Source organism: Sceloporus occidentalis, unplaced genomic scaffold (genome assembly GCF_023333645.1).
Source record: "Sceloporus occidentalis isolate IW3139 unplaced genomic scaffold, rSceOcc1.0.p SCAF_2, whole genome shotgun sequence".
NCBI lineage: Eukaryota > Metazoa > Chordata > Lepidosauria > Squamata > Phrynosomatidae > Sceloporus > Sceloporus occidentalis.
In genome coordinates this window covers 54,545,664-54,565,515 of record NW_028316982.1, presented here as the reverse complement: position 1 = coordinate 54,565,515, position 19,852 = coordinate 54,545,664, and the positions used below count along the sequence as shown (strand labels likewise).

At 38.6% G+C, this 19,852-nt stretch overlaps 1 protein-coding gene across 3 annotated transcripts in view; it reads left to right on the top strand.

The window, feature by feature from the left end:
• Positions 1-19,852, top strand: part of VPS8 (VPS8 subunit of CORVET complex) — a 135,377-nt gene that overhangs the window by 19,354 nt on the left and 96,171 nt on the right. For all 3 annotated transcript variants that reach the window (XM_089509435.1, XM_089509436.1, XM_089509438.1), the window contains 11 exons: positions 1,531-1,611; positions 3,272-3,442; positions 5,446-5,520; positions 7,917-7,952; positions 9,617-9,707; positions 12,218-12,264; positions 12,653-12,742; positions 13,654-13,700; positions 14,401-14,623; positions 15,576-15,665; positions 19,571-19,622. In XM_089509435.1, coding sequence (XP_089365561.1) covers positions 1,531-1,611; positions 3,272-3,442; positions 5,446-5,520; positions 7,917-7,952; positions 9,617-9,707; positions 12,218-12,264; positions 12,653-12,742; positions 13,654-13,700; positions 14,401-14,623; positions 15,576-15,665; positions 19,571-19,622 — 1,003 coding nt within the window. The remainder of the gene's footprint in view (positions 1-1,530; positions 1,612-3,271; positions 3,443-5,445; positions 5,521-7,916; positions 7,953-9,616; positions 9,708-12,217; positions 12,265-12,652; positions 12,743-13,653; positions 13,701-14,400; positions 14,624-15,575; positions 15,666-19,570; positions 19,623-19,852) is intronic.

The following is a 19,852-nucleotide window of genomic DNA, read 5'->3' as shown; positions in this document are numbered from 1 at the left end:
ACCTAACTGCATGATGCATTGGGACATGCAACAGGGTCCCTTTTGAAGAGCTCAGATTTCTGGCAGGCTCATATGGGAGGTGGTGGTCTTTCAGATAACTTGGCCCCAACTCATTTAGGGCTTTGGAAGTCCACACCTGCACCTTGAATTGTACTCAAAGTCAGACTGGAAGCCAGTGAAATTCTTCTAAGATCAGTGTTATATGGTCTCTAAAATGCACATCTGACACCAGTCTGGTTGCTGCATTTTGTACCAGGTGCAGATTCCGAACACTTTTAATAATCATAATTATAATAATAATAATAGGTTTTAAAGGGCCCACATAGAGCTCATTACGGTTGTCTAATTGGGCGGTTACTAAGACATGAACCCCAGTGGCCAGATCTGCTTTCCGTAAGAAAGGGCACAGCTGACACACCAGTTGAAATGGAGTAAAGGCACTCCTGGACACGGCAGCAACCTGGCTTTCCAGGAGCAGTGCTGGGTCCAAGAACAACCCTAAGCTACGAGCCTGACCTTTCAGAAGGAGAGCAACCCCATCCGGAACAGGCTGTGATCCCATTCTCTACTTGGCTTTCCTACTGACCACCAGAGCTTGAAAAGGTTATTTTTTCCCAACTACATAAGGACATGCTGGCTGATAAATTATGGATGTTGTGATAAAAAAACACCCTATCCCAAATTATGAATAGTGTACTCTTACTCATTATAGTCAGCATTTGTTATACAGAGACATACTGTCTCTAGTATTGGAGGAAAAATGTATGTTATGACTAGTAGCTGCTGAGACCCTTATCTTCCATGAAATTGCTGGCTTCTTCTTATTTGTCTTATTCAGTGCTTCTCCATTGGTAATACTAAAAAATATTGCATCAGTAATCACATCACATATCAATGAATGATTTTGTTTGTTTATGAAATGTTAGCATAGTATGTATAGGATACAGGGCAAGTAAAGGAATCTGTCAGAGGGATTAAATAACAATAAGAGAAAAACCTTAGTAGTGCTCATTGTCTAATAAAAGAGAGAGAAAAGCCTCCCATTGTATAATTCATCCAGAATTTGACAGGTACTAGTTTAATTGTTCAGTCTGAGTTTCATTTTAATGTTTTTAAGAGTTACTCTCCTTTACACAAATAGCAAGAGAGCAGAGCTGTTAATAATGATTAGTTACAATTGGATTTTCATTTCTTATGTATATAGAAAATTCTGCAGTTAACAGAGCAAAATCAATTGTCAACCACAAGATTAGGCTGCTGGAATATGTCAGTAAGAACCAGAATAATGTCTATTTTGGATAGTTTGTTGTTTCATCTGACACAATTGTCTCTTGGTATTTTGAACTTTTCATTTCTTTCAAAGATGTAATATCTTGGTTTTTAATTCATATCTTACTTTTCCTACTGGTCAAAGTGGTTTGGATTTTGTCTTAATGCTGTGACAACAAACACTGATTGCAAAAAGGACTCATAAATTATTATACTAGAGGTTAGAATATAAGAGGGTAAATTTTCTTATTCCATTATCAGGTAAAAAGAGATGAATCTGGGGCAATACATGTTACCAAGCAAAAACAGCTACATCTGCACTATGACCTCATAAATTTTACAGTAAGTAATGGCATGACTTATGTTCAAGTAGGAGGTGCAAGAATCTATTTCTCTCAGGTTGTTGTCACTAAACTGTACAGTGACCGCCACTGTGGGTGAGGCGGCTTTTTTAAATCTCCATATGGAGACCAGGATACTGTGCGCTTGACCATTAGGGTCAAGTGGTATCATGTGCAGGTGGCAGCTGGCAAGTCTATTTCAGGTCTGGCTGCCCCTTCACACATTCTTATGGATTATTTCTGGCTTTCTGACTTTAACAGTTGGCATCTGGTGGGGTCAGTAAATAGGTTTCCACGGGCAGGTAGTGGGGGGAAAGATATTAGATTGGTGTACAAGTTGGCACCCCATTGTGGTGGAGGTTTGGACTTGAGCTGCCTCCACAGGGCTTGGGACAAGGTTTTTGTGAAGGTGTTGGTCTTTGGGGCTGCTATGGGGCTTTGCTCTCTCTTATAAAGTCATAGAGCTCAGGAAGGAGCCCTCTATGTTTGGCCTTCAAAAGATGACCATCCACGATAGCAACCAATTTACTTGGATTACCCTCAGAGTCTGGTGTTTTGCCTGAGGGTTGGCTGGGGAAGTGTCATAGTTGGATGTCTGGGCCTTAGGCAGACCCAATCAGATTGCTCCTCTCTTTTTACTTGCTGAGCCCCAGGCCTTAAACATGTAAATTCGTTCTAGGCCAATAAAGATGGCCCTTGTTTACCCCAATTAATGTTGTCTGATGTCATTATTTCATGATTGGTCAAAAATGGTGGCACTTGCAACCAGTGGCATCACTTGCTATTTGATGTTCTTTTGTTGCCTGTTTTATTGAATCATTTCCTGTATTGCCATGTACTTTATATGTATTATGCTACTAGAGAGGTCCCTTCCCCACCACCACTCCCTTCTCCTTTTGTGTCGTGTCTTGTTAGATTGTAAGCCTGAGGGCAGGGAACTGTCCAATTAAAAAGATTGTATGTACAGCGCTGCGTAAATTTACAGCGCTTTATCTCTCTCTGGCTTTGCTTCGCGAACGAAGATTCAGGAAGGACTCATCCCGCGCTTTGTATAAGCGCGTACAGTGCTTTATAAATAAAGGTTAATAAAGGAGTGTGGGGTTTGTGGACTGCACCAGGTGACACCCCACAGGAGGGGTAATACCCTGGTAGGTTCCTCCTCCCAGTGCAACGGAGAGTCGAGTGCACCTCCCTGAGCCACTTCTGCTGCCCCCCAGATGCTCTTGCCCCCAGTCTGCTGCTGCCCCCACTATTCTTGCTCTTTACCTTTCCTGTTATAGGTAAGCACAAATAGCAATAGTAGAATCACCTAGATTAGGATGCCATTCTTTCCTGGGTCAAACTTTATTGTATTGTTTTCTGCAGTATTGAAAGTCTATGTTTCTCCAGCCCTCCTTCACCATCCTTCCAATGTCAATGCTGCAAAAAACAAAAACAAAACCCTTCCAGCTAGACAGAAGACAATAAAAAGGGCTGGGGGTGGGCTGGACTGGATTCCCATAAAAAAAGCTTTGTAAAAAGAGGCTTTTTTTGTCATAGGCTTTATTAACTGAGTTATGACTCTACTTGGATATGAGAATTTTGGAAGATTGAGTTAGTAGCCTAGAATATCACTTGTGCATATTAATTGCTGGTACTTGCTATCTTTGATTGTTTTCTAGTGGATAAACTCCCGCACAGTTGTACTTCTGGACAGTGTGGAAAAGTTGCATGTGATTGATCGTCAAACACAGGAGGAGCTTGAGACTGTGGAAATCTCAGAAGTTCAGTTAGTTTACAATAGCAGCCACTTCAAGTCACTGGCAACAGGAGGAAATGTCAGCCAAGCACTGGTACTGTCATATAAAATGTGTATTAAATTAACATGGGTAGAATCCTCGACTGAACATTTGCTTTGGTAGGATTCTTATCTGCAACATGGTTTGTCCAGAAATAGCAAGCAAATAAGTTAACATATCTGCGTATAAAAAAGGGCAATGTCTATTTTGTTTTTGGTGTCCTTTTTTCTATTTAGTTATTTTTTATATAAATGTTGCCAGTGGTTAGTAATGTTATTAGCTATGGCCTAAAACATCTGGTGGGAAGCAGGATAAGAAAGGCTGTTGACAATAATGATTGACTCTCTGTTGAAAATGTTGTGCGATATGGCCTATATGCTACTTTCTTATAAAGTCTCAGCTCTTCCTGGCTATTTTTTCTTTATATTATATCTTGAGATTATTAGAACAGATTGTTTAGTGAACAGACATTGGCAAATGTTGGCCAGGCATTTCCCTGTACCACTGCTTAGTACAATCTTTTACAAAATCCTTTTCACTGTAAGCATGGATATACTATGTATATTTGTACAGAAATATTATCTCTTTACTTTCTTATGTTAGGGTTGTCACATGGCTGCTGCAGGAAATGCATCCATAACATTTCAAAACTCCTCACTGCATATGTTGGCCCAGTCGCATTTAATTTTCATGCAGGTACCAGTTGCTGTCAGGAATATGCGGAAGCAGCATGAACATTTTGTATGCAGCCAAGGCCATTTAACTAGCTTTCAAGTGTTTTAGTCTATGCATAAAGCTGATATCATAAGTTTCTCAGAGCTCATAAAGCTACTGTTAAAAAGTAATTAGTTACAGTTATAGTTCCAAAGTCCCTGAAAGTTTTGGTTAGTTATCTTTACATTTTTAGTTTTTAACCTTTTTGGCTAATTTAAACAGCAAAAAACAAAAACAAACCTGAATACTGCAATGCTGGCTTACAGTGCAAAGCATGTGCCACCTTACTGTTGCATTAACACCCAAAACGGAGCATATGGCAGCAGTGTATGGCACAGTACAAACTAGCACCTGAAGCATGTGATATTCCTCCTCCCCTATTTAGTTCAGCTACATTGCTGTAACTATAAAAATAGCCAGAAGGTTACTACTGCAAAAAAGTGACGTTATCACCTATTTATGACTGCAGTGTTAAGAAGTTATTAGAAAAAAGCAATTAGTTACAAGTAACTAGTTATTTGCTACTAATTAATTCCAAGATCTGAGTTTTCCAGGATATTCTGTGTGGTGTTAGTAATGTTCTATTGGGCCTTGTATAACTGTGACATCAAAAAAATAGCTAATAATGTGGAGACCTACAAAGCAGCCATTCAGGTTAGATTCTTGGTGTTCTGAAAAATATATGTACAAATTTACATACAATTGTTATGTGGTCTAAGAAATAGATGTTATATTCCAGTAATCAGGGAAAGCTTGCAAAAATAACTTTGTTTTTAATGTACAAGAATAACTGGAACATGTTAATTTGATAGGGAAGAGCATTTGACAAAGTAGATTGCATCACACTTCCATAGCCTTTGTTAAATTCTTGCCATCACTCTCCTTTGCACACACATGCACACTCTTTTAATGTACATTAAAAAACATGGCTTTTCTCTAGTATTTACTGCACAGGATTGTAAAACATAGCCTTAGTCTCCCCCACCCTCATTACTTGTTCGTTAAAAATAAATCAGATATTTGCTCATGTTTTTGACTTGTAAGTTACAAAACTCTGAGATGTATCCAACTTAGTTGACAAATAGTAATGGGCTTGTTGACCCCATCTCCTCATGGTGTACTGGGGTAACATTTCTGAAATGTGACACAAATAAATCTTGAATACCCTGTTTTGCTTTATGTAATAATATAAGTGACAAATTGACAAAGAATTAGAAGAAACCATTGGGTTTTCCAGCCACACATTTTCATTGCCCAGGATTTCTCATTTATGTTTTCTTATTTTAAAGAACAGCAAACCAATACTGTACTCTTATAATAAATCTAAATGCTTCATCTTGTAGGCACTGGTTGGAGAGAAGGCTTGCTACCAGTCAATCAGCAACTGTGGTGGTCAAATTTTTTATTTAGGTACAAAGGTAAGACATATTTTAAAAAGCACTGAATATATTTTTATTAATTCTCTCTCTATATATATCTGTGGTAATTGTTGGAAATAAGGGAACATAAAATTAAGTGTCTTGATTCAGATTATCATTTAAAGCTTCATAAATCATAATTTAGAAAACTGTGAAAAGGTGCTGGACCATGTATGTCCCATTTCCCCTTCTATTATGTGTTCGATTCCCCATTCTCAATGGGGAATTTGCCCTGGGTGGAACTGGGTCTAATTCAGTAAGCCGGTCTCCTCGGAAAGAAGTTCCCACTACCTTTTACCTTGATTGATGCAATTTGCCCCGCTGAAGTTCACATTTGCAGTAGCACTTTAAAATGTAGCCTCTTTTCTTGTCAATCAAAATCATTTCCGCTTTTGTCAAAGGTGATGTCTGCTACAACCATTGGCCAATGGAATGGGTGCTTTCCCCCCTCCTTTTTTTTTAAAAAAAAACACCTGGCTGCAGCATTCGCATATTCTATCAACTTGTGTGTCTGCATGTGTTGTGTGCCTTTGAGTGGTTTCCCTCCCATTTGCATCCTCTACTTTCCCTCTGTTTGCCATCCCAAAATGCCATCTCTCCTTCCCTCCTCCTTTGCCTGTGGGGCTCCCTTACCTCTTCCTCCCCCTCCTCTCTCCTCCTCCTGCTGAAGGAAGACGGCGGTTGGCAAGCGGCCCCCTATATGGATAATAGGCAGGGATTCCCCCCCCCCCCTCCGTTATCCATATAGGGGCTTGCCAATTATCCAAGCAGGCTCTGACTGGGTCCCACTCCCCTTCCCAGAATGCTCTGGTCTTGCTCTAAGGGAGCCCCAAGCAGGTTCCGACTGGGTCCCACTCCCCTTCCCAGAATGCCCTAGCCTTGCTTCAAGGGAGCTCAAGCAGACTTCAATGAATAGGGCACCTTCTCCCTCAGCGGCTTCCAAGAGTTCACAGTGAGATGAGGGGCTCCCTCCTCCTCACAGCCACCTTTTCCTCTGCCTTACTCCCAAAGCAGTTTCCGCTTTCCCTGGACTTCTTTTCAAAGGAATTCCCTGGGATTCCCTTTCCTCCCTCGCCCCTTGAGTGATGTGCAGAGGAACTGTGGGAAGGCAAGGGATAGGAGACCCCTGAGTGACAGGCATAATCGCATAAGCTGTCAAGTGTAAAAAAAATAAAAAAGCCGAGGTGTCCGATGCAAGAGGGGAAGCATGTTCCACTCTCTGCCCGCCCTTTGGACTTAATCCCTCCCTGTAAATGACCTGAACATGTCCGGGGCCAAGTTCACATTGGCCTGGCCCTGGTTTTTCTGAAAAGAAGCAGGTGATTGCCTGGTTTCGAAAAACCCGCTCTGAGAGAGATTTGCCTCGGAGCTAGTGTGCAAAGCACTGAACGAATTGTGGGAACGCCAGTGCCAGTATCAACTTTGCCCTTTTAATTCAGTTTGGGATCTGGGGTAAAAGGTAGTCTGAATGGCCCCTTGGTTTGTCTAAATCAGAGTTCCCTGCTATGTCTGAATAAAGAGATGAGAATATTTGACTTGGTTTTAACTAACTACTGCTTTTCATATACTCTAAGCTTTAAGGTATGTTTATTTAACCAGAACAACCTTTTCTAAGGGCCAAAACAGAAGGCTGGAAAAGGACAGATTGGGATCTCCCCAGAGCTAGTTGCTCTGGAGGCACAGCAACCACGCGCTGCGGCCCCAATTCACCCTGGAGGCAGCCTAAATAGGAGTGGAAAAGACCCACTCCTATTTGGGCCAGTAAAAAGCTGCCTTTAGCGACCTGGATGCTCTGACGACATGCAACATGTAAATGCCACGCTGCTGGAGCTTCCTGAAGCTGCCCCTGTGTGATTGACCGGGCAGCTTCTGGGTAGCTTGGTAGCATGCGGTATGTAAACTCTGTGCTCCCAAACTGCCCAGAAGGTGGCTTAACTTGCCGATCTGTTCCAGCCCTATGTTTTTGTTGTTTTGGACTACAACTCACTAACCCTCCAGCATATATATATTTGGGAGTTTTAGCCAAAAGCTGTTTGTAAAAGAAATTCTGATTAAACAACTCTGCTTCATACGCCAGTTTCAAACTATAGCTTATTTCAAGCAAGTCATAGTTAAAATGAACATCTTGACTGGTTTGAACAGCAGAACAAGCTTGGCTCACAAAGAATAAAAACTTCTGAACTCTTAATGAAAACCACTTAAGTAAGAGAACAAGAAGAAAGGAGAGCATGTGAACCTGAGGCTCACTGTGGCTTGTTCTTGTCACACAATTGTTGTGGCTCAAGCAAGCCTAAATATTGGTTCACCATCCTGTTTGTGCTACTATGGAAATTTGTAATAAATTGTTAAATAAGCAACTGTAATTTAATTACTCTTTTATGTTCCTCTGCTTTTAGTCTGTTCATGTGATGACACTGAGGAGTTGGAGAGAGGTGAGTGAAGAGAGACAGCTTATTAATGTGTTTAATTTTCTAATTGCCAGGAAGGCACAGTTCCTCAGATTAGATGAACAGATTATTGACAAGAAAATCAATATCCTGATTTCTTTAGTATAATTTTATCAAGTCAACATGCTAAAGCATCACTGTCTAAACATGAATGTTGCTATCGTCACTTTTTAAAAAGTAGCTTTTTTATTCATTTCTCATTAATACTATTTAGGTGTGTGTTAACAGTGAAATAAACTCTCAAAAGGTGAAAAATAACTAAGTGACATGCCTTCTGCTAGAATTTATCACACTATTTTATAAAATCCACCCTGTTTAATCTATAAATGGTGAAGCAGCTATCCAGGTGTGGGCATGACTATTTTAACTAATCTTAGATACTATTGCCTTTTGTATTTCTAGCTACAGTGTTATTGTAAGATGGTTTCTATACGTGTTTTTGTATGCTTCAAAATTAATTTTAACCTACCTTTAAGGCTCATCTTTGCAAAAAGAGAAAATAGGATTTAAAATAAATAATATGTTGTGGCTGTCATCATAAGGTAATTACCATATATACTCGACTATAAGTCGACCTCATGTATAAGTCGAGGGCAGGTTTTGGGGCCAAAATTATGAATTTTGATATGACCCATGGTTAAGTCGAGGGTAAAATTTAGGAGCATGTAACAAAGGATCTAAAGAATGAAGCAAAGGAAGCCAATGCCAAAGAACTTATAAAATTCCAGCAGGCTTAACTGTTTGTGCTCACACTAAAGGCTACATGGATGAGAGACAGGAGAGAGGGATCAGTGCTTCCAGGACAGATTACATTCTTGTCTTTCATCAGGAGATAGTTCTTTTTAAAATAAGAGTTAAAGTACAGTTCCTACAGTACTTACATTAACTCATAGATATGTTGACTCACATTTTTGGGGTCAATTTTTTGACTAAAATTTCTAGACTTATACATGAGTATATACAGTAATACTGCTCCATATTAATCAAATGGTGACTGTTTTGATTTTATAATTTGGTGACCTTTCCTACTCAACTTTTATCAAATGGATTTATGCATCTTCTTGTTTTGAGTGAGTTAGTAACCTGACATAAGTTGTGGTAGTAGGTTTACAGAGAGGTGAATGTTAAAAATTGTTTTAATCAAACATTCTATAATTTTTGTTAAGCTCCAAAACAGATGGTCAGTAAGCACCAGCTTTCCAGTGGTGTGGGGACATGGCATTCAGACAGTGCATGCCCCCACGCCACTGGGAAGCTACATGGCTGACTTCATGTGCACCAGCTTCACAGCATTTCAGCTGTGCAGCATTTACATGTGTTGCACTGCAGAAATGCCGAAAAGCCACTACTGCTGTGGCAAAACCAGCCTTTTCCTAGCTCAAAAAGGAGCGGCTTTCTGCTGCTTCTTTTTGAGACGGGAAAACACTGGGTTGTGGGTATGGCATATGGTTGCCATGGCCCCAACGCAGCCATCAAAGGGGTGGCATGACATTGCTCCTTCAGGGCTGTCTGTTTCAGCCCCAAATAGAATCATTAAAACTCTGTTTAAGAGCTGTAAACACACACTATCAGTATCCTAAATGGAACACATTAATTCACTATCTGTCATAATTGGTAAGAATTGTTCCTCATATATGTTTAACTTTTAGAGGATAGATCATCTTCTGAAACAAGAATGCCTTAATGAAGCACTAGCTCTTGCTTGGTCCTTTCATGAAGGGAAAGCCAAGGCAGTTGTAGGTGAGTGAATTTAGATGTTATACCATCTGAATAAATTACCTGTGGTTTAAATTAAACACACACACACACACACAAGCACAAAAAGATTTCTTTTGTGTGGGGAGTTGTATTTATTTTGGAGTTAAGTTATATCACAAATATAAAATAAAAAACAAAAAAATGTCAAGAAAAATAGACATGGCAATATCTTATCTCTGCTTATAAAAGCAGTTCTACTGTGTCTATCCTATTGAAGTAGTACCAATATCCCATTCCAAACCTTAGTTGGTTCAAATAGTATTTCTGGGCAGGAGTGACCCAAGGCACTTTACTGTTTGATGTGGACGACAAGGTGGCACCCCTCCACATCCTACAGGAAGAATCTGACTTAACTGTCAGTTAAAACTTACTTCAACCTTTGCAATACGTAATTTCAATCTTGTGATACGTAATTTCTATCACACTTGAGGGATCAAGTTCTTGGAGGGAGAAAAGAAGATGCAGGTACAGTTCCACCAGCAAATGAAAGGCCCTACCTCTATCCCAACTGCCATTGCCCTGGCCTTGGAGGGAGAGAAATAGAGACGAGCACAATTCCACTATGCCTAGGCCCAGATGAAGATGAAAGGCCCTCTGTCCATCCTAGTTGTCACTGTCCTGACGAAGAGGCAGCTTCTGCTCAACTTAATCTTCTCACCCACTGCCATCCCCTTTCTTTATCTATTATGTCTTTAGATTGTAACCCTGAGGGCAGGGAACTGGTTTGTTTGTTTGTTTTTATTCTGTTTCTTATGAAATACCATGTGCAGTGATGGTGCTATATAAATAAATGACTTATTTATAAATAAATAACAACACCATAGAGCCCAGCAGAGCGGATTATGTTGCATAAGCGCCTATTGTTTTCCAAAAGAAGGAAATGGTTGGTGAGTTCAGGATGTACAAGCAGGGTACCATCACTGTCCCCAGAATGGAAGTGATTGCCTCACTTTGCCTAAAAGATTTGTTTCTGGGAAGCCTAACAGTAGGAAGGTGAGGCAAAAGACTTTCCCCATTGTTGGACTCTTTTCATTCGGTTATTAGAGGTGACTTGATAAACATGGAGGCTCCAAGTTGCTGACATGGCTGATAGTTGTGAATAGACCTGTCCTCCCACCACTTATCTAATCACATTTTGATATTATCTAAGTGGAATTCCCTCCCACAGGGGGCTAGATTGGCACCCTTTCTGACTTCTTTCCACTAGCAAGTGAAGAAGATCTTTTTGGGTATCCAGAACTTGGGCTGTCAATTTTCCATTGTAGAAGCTCTTTTAATTGTACTGACTTACTATATTTTAACTGCCTTTTAAACTGTTTAAAATTATTTTTTAATATGACTGTTGAAGGGTTTTTAAAACATTTTTGCTATCCAGTGTTTTAACTGTAAATTGTTTTAATTTATATTATGAGCTGTCTTGGGTCTCACATTAGGAGAAATGCGGGGAACAAATTAAGTAAATCAGTTGCAGTCTATAGCAAATCTGCATGATGTCATCTTTGTTTTCTTTTTAAAGCAACATTCAATTACATTGGAATTGAGAGGGAAGGCTAGTAAAAAATGAGAGATGCTACAGTATAAATTGTCAAAAGCAGCAGCAAGCATTGTTGAAGAGTCACTGCAAGCACACTCTTGTCTGCAAACATAACTTACGTTTCAACAGAAAACCTTGTGACATTCCCATTTCAAACTGCTCAAAGAGAAATGATGTTAAGAGTTTAAAAATATAATTTCACCTGTTACTGTACATGGACGCTTTTCCATGATGCTATTTTAGAATATACAGTTGCCCCTCCTAACTCACAGATCTGAGATCCGCATCCTTAAATATGCACAGAGGGGTGACCTTTGCTATTTACAATGGCACGCTTGTCCAGCACTGCATCCCATTCAAACCTATGGGGCTTGAAGAAGTGCAAGCCTCTATTTTCACGGGAGTGGGGGTGGAGGTCCAGAACAGATCCCCTGCGAAAACAGAGGGAAAACTGTATTTGGTAGGTAGAAATAATAATGTCCAATTAGCTCATGGTTCAAATTATGGTTCAAAACCATTTGCCATAAATATAGGGAAAATACATTATGTTCCAAACAGCAAAAACCCAGCAGGTAATTCAGCCAGTAGCTAATTATGCTAAACTGATAAGAAGTAGAAAGGCGTGGAATGATTTGGGTTTGTACAATGACATTGAATTAAAAGAATATAGTTTTGCTTAGCTCAGTTAAGACAGAATGCTGCAAATGTTGCTTTTGGATTTCACTAAGGGGAAAACGTCATGTTTAGTAACCTCAAGACCTAGAATGTTATAATTATGTCATAGATATAGATAAGTTATGTGTTTAAAAGCTTACTTGAAAATTTTCTTATGAGAGTTGAGCCTTTGATGGGAGTAGAGTAGACAAATATTGTTTTGAGTTATAAGCTCTCCCCATTTGCACTCAGATTCTGAAAAGAAAATTGTATCCTGCTTCTGTTTCTTTTTTGTTTTAAACAGGGTTGTCTGGTGATGAACACAAACGGAAGGCTGTTGTTGCAGACAGAGTGAGTTTTCTTTTCCCTCAGTTTTATTTTGTTTCAGATGTAAGATTATAGTCTCCTCTCAAAGATGCTCCTTTTGAACCATTCATATGAAGGATTAGATTTTCTCATGTGCAGAATATGGCAGTTTGAAGACTGAGAATACACAATTGTTGAACATTAGCAACCATGTGGGATGATAACATGGACTGCAGACAGCAAATGAGAATGTGTTTTGCATTTCTTGTGCAGAGAAGGTTTAAGAAGACAGTGGATTTTGCACCGATATTTAGGGAGTGTTTCTTTTTCTGATGAGTTTTATGCTTGATTTCACATGCAATCTTTCCTTAATCTTCCTTAATATAAAATATAATAGGAATTATCTAACCCTGCTACCTTTTCTCCTTTGAAGATGGTTGAGATCCTTATCCAATATGCTGATAGAATTATGAAGAAATGTCCTGACCAGGGTAAAATCCAAGTTATGGAGCAACACTTTCAGGTACATTACAATGGTTGGAATGGTCACTTTTTTTTAAAATACAGTTATATCTGCTTAAAGGTAAAGGTATTCCCCTTGACAAGGTTATCAAGCCGTGTCGACTGTAGGGGGCGATGCTCATCTCTGTTACTAAGCTGAAGAGCCAGCATTGTCAAAGACTACTCTGTGTCATGTGGCCAGCATGACTGTACAGAATGCTGTTTACCTTCCCACCTTCTCATCACTTGCATATGCATACTTTTGAAATGCAAAACTGGCAGAAGAAGCTGGGACTAGTGATGGGAGCTCACCCCATCACACAGCACTTGGACCTTGAACTGCCAACCTGCCAAACTTGCAATCGACAGAGTCAGTGTCTTCAAATATAAACCTAACAATAGCTTATGAATATTTTCAAGAAATATTCAAGCCCCTATGGTTAAATCTTGCAGTGACTTATTGTTAGAGAGATTCAGGCAGCCACCTTTGGGGACAGATGCAGAGGGCTGACAGCTAGATGTTGGAAATGCTTTTATTTAATTGAATATTCATCTACTTGACCAGTAGGGTTTGGGGCATGGAATGAAAAGGCAGGACAGAGTTCATCTCCCCCCTACTCCCACCTTAGGCAACTAATCTCTCACTCCCTAGTTTATGATCATGCTCTTTTTTGTGGTAGCATGACTGTTACTTTAAGAGGTACAAGATTAATCCACTCTAGTTAACAAAAAATGAAAAAAGATATATGCAGGGGAAGTCTCAAGTCTTTTCTGTCTTGGGGACAATGTGCAAGGAACAGTTCTTTAAATTATTAAGCTCCCTCATTTGATAAAAAGCTCAAAATTCTTTGAAGAAACAGGCTATAGCAGTAATAAAATATTCTATAGTATTTGTGAATTGTTAGTGACCTTTTCTTTGTGGTCCTTCCGCAGGATATGGTCCCTGTCATTGTTGATTACTGCCTGCTGCTTCAGCGGATGTAAGTGAGAGACTGCATATTGAATTTAAGATGTTTGCCATATATACCGCATTGGGGATTCAACCTATGCTGACCCTGGCCCTCTAAGCTGCCTACAGCAGGTGTTGCAGAAGAAACTTGTGATCTAATAGTTGACATTTATGAAGTACATAGTCATATGCCATGCCCTATCGGATTGGTCATGTATCACCCCGGTGCATTTGCAAACTGCTTAGGGATGAAGCAGACAGGCTGCAATCACCCGGACAGCTTGCTCCCTAAGCAGGCTTCTGGCAGGAGCAGATTAAATCTGCTACTTTTGCCGGCAGCTTCAGGCCCTCTTCAACAGCATCAAAGCAGCTTCCGGCCATTTCGGGAGTGGGCGTCATCTAAACGTCACTCTATTTGCCTGTTTTGGGCCTTAGTTTCAAAATAGTAGGTGACTAAATTATATCCTTTAAAAACCAGACAGTAAAGCTTGAATCTAAACAGAGAAAGTATTGTTCACTGCTTATAATGTTTAGAAATTAATTAAAATACCTTATCCTGCCATTGCATCTAAAAAGTTATAACCCATGTTAAAATAAGTTAGCTAGTCTTAAGTGTGCCACTAGATTTCTCCCCCACCCTTTTCCTTTTTATATAAGAATTTAAGTATAGCTAGCCCAAAAAGTTATTAGTTTTCAGTAATATACCTACTAATCAGTTGTCTTTCTTCTAGGGACCTATTGTTTAGTCAGATGTATGACAAGATGGCCGAAAACTCTGTGGCAAAGGGTGTCTTCCTAGAGTGTCTTGAGCCTTACATTATAAGCGATAAGTTGGTGGGCATGACAGCTCAAATTATGAAAGATTTGCTGCTGCACTTTCAAGATAGGAACTTAATGGCAAACATGGAGGCTTGCATTGTACATATGGATGTTACCAGTCTAGATATACAGCAGGTGACCATCTTTTACTACTGTCGTTGATTGATTTTCCATATTTACTGGTTCACATGTGGAGGATTTTAAAAATGTTATTGCATTGTTCTGAGTAGTTTTACCTTTGCTCCCTAGTACTCAAGTGTTTTGAAGCCAAACAAGATTCTTAAATGACTTATATGCAATACATAATTATCTTGATTAATTACTGTCCCTACTGTAGGGTAAATTGTGGTTGACAGACTGGCCTCTAGTGTAAGGATAGCAGAACAGTATGTTATTCACAGATACATTGAACTATTTGGAATCAAGACAGTGCTTACTTCCTCCAGGCCAACTCTGCCTCGATATATTGGACGTAATGTTGGAATGGAGCCTAAGCCTATAGAGTCCTAAGCATGTAGGGCTGACTCATGTAGATTTTCTTACACATATTGAAATTGGTTCAAATTCAATCCAGCCAAGACAGAAATTTTAGAATTCTAGTGTCATGCCCCCTCCTTTTTCCAAGGAAAAGTTCAGCTTCCTTGGAAGATGAAGCAGTTGTACTGAAGGTAGAACACATGCCTGATAGGCCAGTCAAGTTATCCTTCAGTCCAGCAAGATTCAGAACAGGAAGAAGAGCTTTCCCATGATCGTCCTTGTCTCAGATAACTGGCTACTGTTGTGACATGCAATAAGTAAAATGCTCTCTCCAGCCTAGTTTGCATGATTCTGAGCTTCCTGTCTGCAGTAATGAGGGCCAGATTTTTTTTTTTTTAAAAAAGCTGGGATTCTTGCGATCCTAATAAATTTTATAATTTATGCAAAAAGACAAAGTACTATTGGACTAAGAAAACAATTTGCAACTCTATGTATGAGTATTACTCTATGTATGAGTATTACTAAGTGAGTTCATATAGATAAGTAGAATATACTCTCAGAAATGGTGTTCACAGTTTTTAACAAATCTCTAATCTGCTTTTGCTCTTAGGTTGTCCTAATGTGTTGGGAAAACCGTTTGTATGATGCCATGATCTATGTCTACAACAGTGGAATGAATGATTTCATTACTCCAATGGAGGTAGGAAATTTGAAACCATATGCTAACTATTTTATTTATTTATTTATTTTATATGCCACCTTTCTCCCCAAAGGGACCCAAGGAGGCTCATAGATTTAAAAAGCATTACAATAAAATACAAAACAGTTAAAATATCTAAAGACAATATAAAATTACATTAAAATATAATAGAAGTTAAAAGGCAATAATATGCTCAATAAAAAAAAACTCTTTTGCATGGTTCTGTTTTAAACACTTGCTTAAATAAAAACTGCTTAGCCTGTCATCAAAAGGCAAGCAAAGAGGGGCCCAGTGTAGCCTCCCACAGAAGGGAGTTCCAGAGGGTGGGAGCAGCCACCGAGAAGGCTGTCTCTCGTGTCCTCACCAAGTGAACCTGGGATGGTGGTGGGACCGAGAGAAAGCCTTCTTCTGATGATCTTAGTGTTCTGGCAGGCTCATATGGGGAGATACAATTCTTCAAATAATCTGGACCTAAGCCATATAGGGCTCTATGTGTCATGACCAGTACTTTGAATTGTGCCTGGAAACGAACCGGTAGCCAGTGAAGCTGTTCCAACAAGGGAGTGATATGTTCCCTATATCTAACTCCAGTCAGCATTCTGGACCCACTGAAGTTTCAGAACAGTTTCCAAAGGCATCCCCACATAGAGTGCATTACAGTAGTCCAAATGTGATGTTATCAAGGCATGTGTCACCACAGACAGATCTAGGGAGATTTCAATTTCATCATAATTTCAAGTTCTTGCACACTCTTTCTCCTTACTACAAGGAAAAAGTAGTGAGTCCATTGGACCAGTGGCATTATTAGGGTTGGTGTCACACAGTGCAATAGCTCATGGTGTTACCCTCCCCCTCATATATCACTGAATGTAGTGGCAATAGTTGTGATATAAATAACTAGCAAAATTAAAAGTATACCTTTAAGTTACAATATCATACACACAGCCTATATGTAAATAGTTTCATTTAATTAAAGTAAAATTTAATTTTAAAAAAATCATTTAAAAAACCTCCAAAATCTGAGCCCTCTCCTTTCTCCTTCCATTGAGCCTTGCCTCACTCACACCATCTCTTCTGCTGAGCTCCAGCAATTTAAAGGTCTCAGGCAAATGCTACAGCGTGTTTCTGCTAAAAGGCATATGTTTGGGGAGCAGTGGTGTCACTCTTCCTCTTAGGGTGTCACTTGATGTGGTCCACATCTCCCACACCACCATAGCGATGCTTCTGAGCTGGACTGGACTCTTTATTTGAACCACTGGATCCAAACTGTCCTCCCTTTTCACGGAAATAAACAGAAAACTCGTTTACTTGTTATTCTCTCTCTCTCTGACTCACGCACGCACGCATGCTCACTCACTTACTTAGTTCTGGTTGCATGGGGAGATCTTGTTAAGTATCCAAAATATGCAATATATCATTGAGAAACAAGTAAAGAGGCCCTTGGACAAACTTTAGTTATCATTTACGTCATTTGTTCTTTCTTATCCATTTCAATTCTTATCTGACAAATTATTTTAAACTGTGTGGGTGCAGATGTGTTTCGTCTATATTAAGAAATATTGTAAGGCTATTTAGAAGATTATATATGCATGATTCAGTTGAATTCTGCCACTGTGAACAGCATAAGGGACAAGGTCAACTTTTAACTAGGTGTTTGAGACTTGGTTTGAAAGAGAATCTCATAAAAATAGTGATACTTCCTTAATGTCAGCTACCAATATATAATTGGATTGACATTTTGTTAGACATAAAACAAGTCTCCTTTATCTTATCCATCAATAAACAATACTGTCACTTCTTCACTTGCAAGAAAATAAATGGTGTATAATTTGTTCATGTCATGATGTTATTTTAACTGATCACCAACTATCCTTTGCGTTTAGTTTAATGATGGGAAGCATGTTGCTCTTCAGGTGTTGTTAGACTGCAGCTCCTAATCATCATTATTGATGGAGATGGATGATGGTCAAAACATTAGCTGTTCCAATTTAGATGAGCACATATGATTCTGTATCAGTTTTTATAAGAACAGTGTTAGTTCAGCGACTGTAGCCATAGTGAAGTAGTTGTGTGCATAAACTGATCAATTACCAATTTTCTGTCTAGTATTTAATGCTGAAAAATGTTCTGAAGGACAGTGATAGCTACTCAAGTATTAGAGAATTTGTTTATCACTTTTACCACAGCCCTGGTTGTATATCTGGCAATTAAAGACTGTTTCATGTAATATGCACTCTCTGCACAAATTAGCATCTACAATGAAATTATACATTGAATTCCATGCATATATCATTACATATGGTAGCGATGATATTGTGTGATGAATGCTGCACTCCTGGATTTACATTGAGTTAGACCAAACAAAGACTATAGTATCATTACGAGTATGCCCCAACTCTTTAAAACTACCAGCAGGCAGCTGAAACAGTGCTGTTCCACATGCCATTCAGTGTTTGAAATTGCTGTTTTAATTGAAAATTGAAATTATGTGGTCATGTGGAGGAAAGTTAAAGCAGACCTGGACAGGTGGTCAAAGTTAAAGCTCTTTTTTTTTTTTGGCAGAATCGCAACAGTCAAAAAGAACATATTACCCCAATTCATGTTTTTGTTTCAAAACCTGACTATTAAACAATGACAAACCTTTCAGATTACAAGAATCAAGGGAACTCATGTTTGGTACTGAAAAATGAGGAAATCGCAATACAAAAGTGTTACTATAAATGTGTTATTGTATTTGTGAAAATGAGAGTATCTAAGAAAATCACAAAAGATATGTAAATTTAAGGAGAAATTAATCTATGTAACAAACACAGATGTCTTATAAATAGAAATAGACAATGTATATAAAAGTGAATCAGTAAACTTTAATAAGATTGTTGTATGGAAGAACAAACATGATTTGCTGTTCAACATTCCAAACTATGACCGAATAGTACGGAAAAGGACAAGGGGATGGCGATAACAGTATAAAAGAATGACAGTGAATGTATAAAAATGGGAGCCAGTATTTACAGTACACAATTATTTGAAATACAACTAATTTGTAATGATTGCTGGATTAAGAATGTACTGACTTTAATTTTGTTACATTGTCAAAAACAATAATAATAATAAAAAAGAAATTGCTGTTTTAATTGATTCAAAACTGGATTCTAGGACTATTTTTCGACTGCTTTTAAAAACTATTTTACTGTGTTTTTAAAATGCCTTTATCTTTGCATTGTTTTAATTGGTTTTTATTTGTTCATCGCCTCAGGAGCCCTTGTGGGGTGTGAGGTGATACAGAAGCACTTGAAATAAATAAATGTTGGTTTTGTAAATCCTACCACCAGCCAGGTGATATCTTTTGTATGTTGACTTTTCTGGATCCATACTGATTCTCACACTGGTTCCTATATTTAAAGACAGCAACCAGCCTTTATGAGGGAACAGTGTCATATAGATGAAGAAAGCCCGTTTAGCATAGGAAGTCAGAACACATTTAGTCTCTAAAGAAACTAGCTAATCCCATGCTGGGCTTTCTTGGGGTCTTTCAGTACAGCCATTTTAGTGTATGTTAATTGTGGCATTTAATAATCAATAGGTTTGTTTAAGTGGTAGAAGTTCATATAGAATTTATTTTATTTTATTTTGTAATTGGAGAAGTGAGGCTTTGGTACTAAGAATTATAATCACTGCAAAGAAAGCCAGAAGTCATTGTAAATATTAGTTTCTTTGTTTGTTTGTCTATTCTTTTTCTATTTCTTTTTGCTCTTTCTGTTCTTTCTTTTTTGTTCTGTATTTTGGCAAGTATTTTGTTTGTATGTTTTTAATGTAGTTAAACTTATTTAATAAAAAGCATTTTTTTAAAAACAATGTGTGTGTTAACTTTTTGTGTTTAACCCACTCTTTCAATTTTATTATAGAAATTATTCAAGGTCATTGCTCACCCGCTTAGTGCTGGAAAGTCCCTTTCAGGTATGCTTTATTTGATGTACTGTTTATTTAGATTTTTTAAAAATTATACAGGCATTTTGAGTAGTTTGGGGGAAGGTTATTTAGTCTGCAGTATCTATAAATTTGAGGAAACAAAGGCTAATGCATTTTTCCTAGTTGCTATGTTTTGCTGTAGAAATGTTTTTCATCTATCTAGCATCAAGCTCACATGCATAATGATCCTACAATAGTGGTTCTCAGACTGTGGGGTA